General features: G+C 39.8%; 1 protein-coding gene across 1 annotated transcript; it reads right to left on the bottom strand.

Annotated features, from left to right (window-relative positions):
• Nucleotides 1-440: 440 nt before the first annotated feature.
• LOC116621805 (cytochrome c oxidase subunit 6A1, mitochondrial-like) lies at nt 441-760 on the bottom strand. Its single transcript, XM_032387816.1, has one exon. The coding sequence runs from the start codon at nt 723-725 to the stop codon at nt 465-467; it is 261 nt and encodes an 86-aa protein (XP_032243707.1). The 5' UTR covers nt 726-760; the 3' UTR covers nt 441-464.
• Between the last annotated feature and the right edge of the window lie 3,894 nt (nt 761-4,654).

Genomic DNA, 4,654 nt, shown 5'->3' with positions numbered 1-4,654 from the left:
TTTATTTATTTATTTGACAGAGAGAGACACAGCGAGAGCAGGAACAGAAGCGGGGGAGTGGGAGAGGGAGAAGCAGGCTTCCCGCCGAACAGGGAGCCCGATGTGGGACTCGATCCCAGGACCCTGGGATCATGACCTGAGCCGAAGGCAGACGCTTAACGACTGAGCCACCCAGGCGCCCTATATACATTATTTTTTATACATAATGCTATTTTACACTTAGTAGACCTCAGTATAGTGTAAACAATTATTTTATTTGTTTTTTGTTTTTCGTGGACCAATCTAAGTTATTTATTTAAGCCATCTCCTGCCATAAGCAAAGGGATGGAAGATCCGTATACTGGTCATCATTTGATACAAGTAAGGAAGGTGAGCTTAAGGTCCCATAGACTTTTCTGGTCCGTGTGCAGAGTCATGGTCTAAACCAGTGCTGTAGTCCCCCTGGGTGGTGGTCCAGGTTCTCTTTATTCATCTTCATAGCCGATTGGAAGTGGATTCACGTGAGAGTTATGGAATAGAGTATGATTACCATCTCCCCAGGGAAAGGGCTTAGACCTGATGTGGAGATGGTGGTAGGCGACAAACTCGGGTCTCTCATGCTTTCTGTGATGCGACCTCAGGAAGACATTCAGCATGCTCACATCTATGCCAGGGAGCACTGCGAAGTAGGTGAGAGCCTTCCACATGTGAGCTGAGCCCTCCTCGCTGTGGGCGCCACTTGACATGGACAGCCCCAGCCGTGCCCCGGACCAACCTAGCAGCCCAGACAGATGGGACACAGCTACCACGCCACTGCCATTTTAGATAGTGTAAACAACTTTTACATGCTCTGGGAAACTGAAAAATTAATTTTGCTAATTATTGCAATATCCACTTTATTGCAATGGTTTAGAACCAAACTTCCAATATTTGTAAGGTATGCTTTAGACACACACATATACAATCTTCTATTGGCTGTGTTTCTCCAGAGAACCCTAAGTGATACAGATCTTGATACCAGGATGAAGTCCTTAAATATTTAAGTCACATATTTGTGCTTTCAGGGCCTGCTTGGACCTGATCATATATATATCACCTCTACTTGGTGATGGATTGTTGGTGCACACATTGAAGTTTATGTCTTGATGGGTCAGATAAAACCCAGTTCATGATGGACAGTTCAGATAACATGGTAAGAAGGTAGCCCATGGTTAAGCATTCAGTCTACTAAGGTCCAGTAGCCAGCCAAGAGCATTTCTCAAAAGCATATTAATTATTCATGGATGATGTCAAGGCTTTGATCCAAAAACCTATTGTCCTGCACTCCAATTCAACTATGGCACCTGCCAAATACCCAAACATTGTCCCTATCTGCCACTGATACTTTTAGCAACTATGCATCTACTGAATTATATGGCTGAGTGACAGAGCAGCTTGCATCTTATTGTGGGACCCACTCAAAAGTAGCAGGCTTTTTGGGTCACGTGGAAAATTAGTGAGTCATAGCCAAACACTTCTGCCATAAGAAGTGGCTGTGCAAATCTCTTAAATATAGACCACATCTTGGCTTCTGAAATTCAAGCAAATTTATCACAATATCCTTCTAAAATAGAGAAGACTTGTTATCTTTTCCACATCTATTCCCAGAGAGAGGATAATCTATCAGGGAATGTGAAATGAGACCCCAGCCCCAGAATTGTTTTTAAATTAACATTTATTATATCTTCTTCTTACTTTTATCTTTATTTTTTATTTATTTTTAATTTAATTTAATTTTATTATGTTATGTTAGTCACCATACATCATTAGTTTTTGTTGTAGTGATCCATGATTCATCGTTTTTGTATAACACCCAGTGCTCCATGAAATATGTGCCCTCCTTAATATCCATCACTGGGCTAACGATACCCCCACACTCCTCCCCTCTAAAACCCTCAGGTTGTTTCTCGGAGTCCATAGTCTTTCATGGTTAGACACACCCTCCGATTCTACCCCCTTCATTTTTCCCTTCCTTCTCCTAATGCCTTCCATGCTATTCCTTATATTCCACAAATAAGTGAAACCATATGATAATTGACTTTGGCTGCTTGACTTATTCCACTTAGCATAATCTTCTCCAGTCCCATCCATGTTGATGTAAAAGTGGGGTATTCATCCTTTCTGATGGCTGAGTAATATTCCATTGTCTATATGGACCACATCTTCTTTATGCATTCATCTGTTGAAGGGCATCTCGGCTCTTTCCACAGTTTGGGTATTACAGACATTGCTGCTATGAACACTGGGGTACATATGGCCCTTCTTTTCACTACATCTGTATCTTTGGGGTAAATACCCAGGAGTGCAATTTCTGGGTCATAGGGTAGCTCTATTTTTAAATTTTTGAGGAAATTTCACACTATTTTCCAAAGTGGCTACACCAACTTGCATTCCCACCAACAGTGTTAGAGGGATCCCCTTTCTCCACAATCTGTCCAACATTTGTTGATTTTGCTTTGTCAATTTTTGCCATTCTAACTGGTATAAGGTGGTATCTCAATGTTTTCATTTGAATTTCCCTGATGGCTAATAATAATGAACATTTTTTCATATATCTGTTAGCCATTTGTATGTCTTCTTTGGAGAAGTGTCTGTTCATGTCTTCTGCCCATTTTTGACTTGATTATTTGTTTTTTGGGTGTTGAGTTTGAGAAGTTCTTTATAGATCTTGGAAATGAGCACTTTGTTGTAGTGTCATTTGCAAATATATTCTCCCATTCTGTGGGTTGACTCTTTGTTTTATTGACTCTGCCATGCAGAAGCTTTTTATCTTGGAGAAGTCCCAAAAGTTCATTTTTGCTTTTGCTTCACTTGCCTTTGGAGATGTATCTTGAAAGAAGTTGCTGTGGCCAAGGTCGAAGAGGTTATGGCCTATGTTCTCCTCTAGGATTTTGATGGATTCCTGTCTCACACTGAAGTCTTTCATCCATTTTGAGTTTATCTCTGTGTAGGGTGTTAGAGAATAATCGAGTTTCATTCTTCTGCATGTGGCTGTCCAATTTTTCCCAGCACCATTTATTAAAGAGACTGTCTTTTTTCCATTGCATATTTTTTCCTGCTTTGTTGAAGATTATTTAACCATAGAGTTGAGGGTCCATATCTGGGCTCTCTATTCTGTTCCATTGGTCTATTTGTCTGTTTTTGTGCCAGTACCCTGCTGTCTTGGTGATCATTGCTTTGTAATATAACTTGAAATTGGGCAACGTGATGCCCTCAGCTTTGTTTTTCTTTTTCAACATTTCTTGGTGACTCAGAGTCTTTTCTAATTCCATACAAATTTTAGGATTGTTTGTTCCAGCACTTTGAAAAACGTCATTGGAATTTTGACTGGGATGGCATTGAAGGTATAGATTGCTCTGGGTAGCATAAACATTTTAACGATGTTTATTCTTCCAATCCATGAGCATGGAACGTTTTTCCATCTTTTTTTGTCTCCTTCAATTTCTTTCATTAGTGTTCTGTAGTTCCTAGAGTATAGATCCTTTACCTCTTTGGTTAGGTTTATTCCAAGGTATCTTATGGTTTTTGGTGCTATTGTAAATGCAATCGTTTCTTTAATTTCTCTTTCTACAATTGCATTGTTAGTGTATAAGAAAGCAACTGATTTCTGTGCATTGATTTTGTATCCTGCCACATTACTGAATTGCTGTATGAGTTCTAGTAATTTGGGGGTGGAGTCTTTTGCGTTTTCCACATAAAGTATCATCTCATCTGCGAAGATAGAGAGTTTGACTTCTTCTTTGCCAATCTGAATACCTTTTATTTCTTTTTGTTGTCTGATTGCTGTTGCTAAGACTTCTAGTACTATGTTGAACAATAGTGGCGAGAGTGGGCATCCTTGTCGTGTTCCTGATCTTAGTGGAAAGGCTCTCATCTTTTCCCCATTGAAGATGATATTCTCTGTGGGTTTATCATAGATGGATTTTACGAACTTGAGGAACGTTCCTTCTATCCCTATACTCTGAATTGTTTTAATCAGGAAAGGATGCTGTATTTTGTCAAATGCTGTTTCTGCATCAATTGAGAGGGCCATATGGTTCTTCTCTCTCCTCTTATTAATGTGCTCTATCACATTGATTGACTTGTGAAAGTTCAACCACCCTTACATCCCAAGGGTAAATCCCACTTGGTCATGGTGGATGCTCCTTTTAATGTATTGTTCGAATCTATTAGCTAAGATCTTGTTGAGAATTTTGGAATCCATATTCCTCAGGGATATCAGTCTGAAATTCTCCTTTTTGATGGGGTCTTTGCCTGGTTTGGGGATTAAGGTAATGCTGGCCTCATAGAATAAGCCTGGAAGCTTTCCTTCTGTTTCTCTTTTTTGAAACAGCTTCAGAAGAATAGGTATCATTTCTTCTTTGAATGTTTGGTAGTATTCCCCAGGGAATCCATCAGGCCCTGGACTCTTGTTTTTTGGGAGGTTTTTGATCACTGCTTCAATGTCATTACTGGTTATTGGCCTATTCAGGTTGGCCATTTCTTCCTGTTTCAGTCTTGGCAGTTTACAGGTTTCCAGGAAGCCATCCATTTCTTCCAGGTTGCTTAACTTATTGGCATAGAGTTGTTGATAATAATTTCTAATAATTGTTTCTATTTCCTTGGTGTTAGTCCTGATCTCTCCCCTTTCATTCAT

This window comes from Phoca vitulina, unplaced genomic scaffold (assembly GCF_004348235.1).
Source record: "Phoca vitulina isolate PV1807 unplaced genomic scaffold, GSC_HSeal_1.0 scaffold51, whole genome shotgun sequence".
Lineage (NCBI taxonomy): Eukaryota > Metazoa > Chordata > Mammalia > Carnivora > Phocidae > Phoca > Phoca vitulina.
Note: the sequence above shows the minus strand (reverse complement) of the source record. Positions and strands in the feature narration are given on the sequence as shown.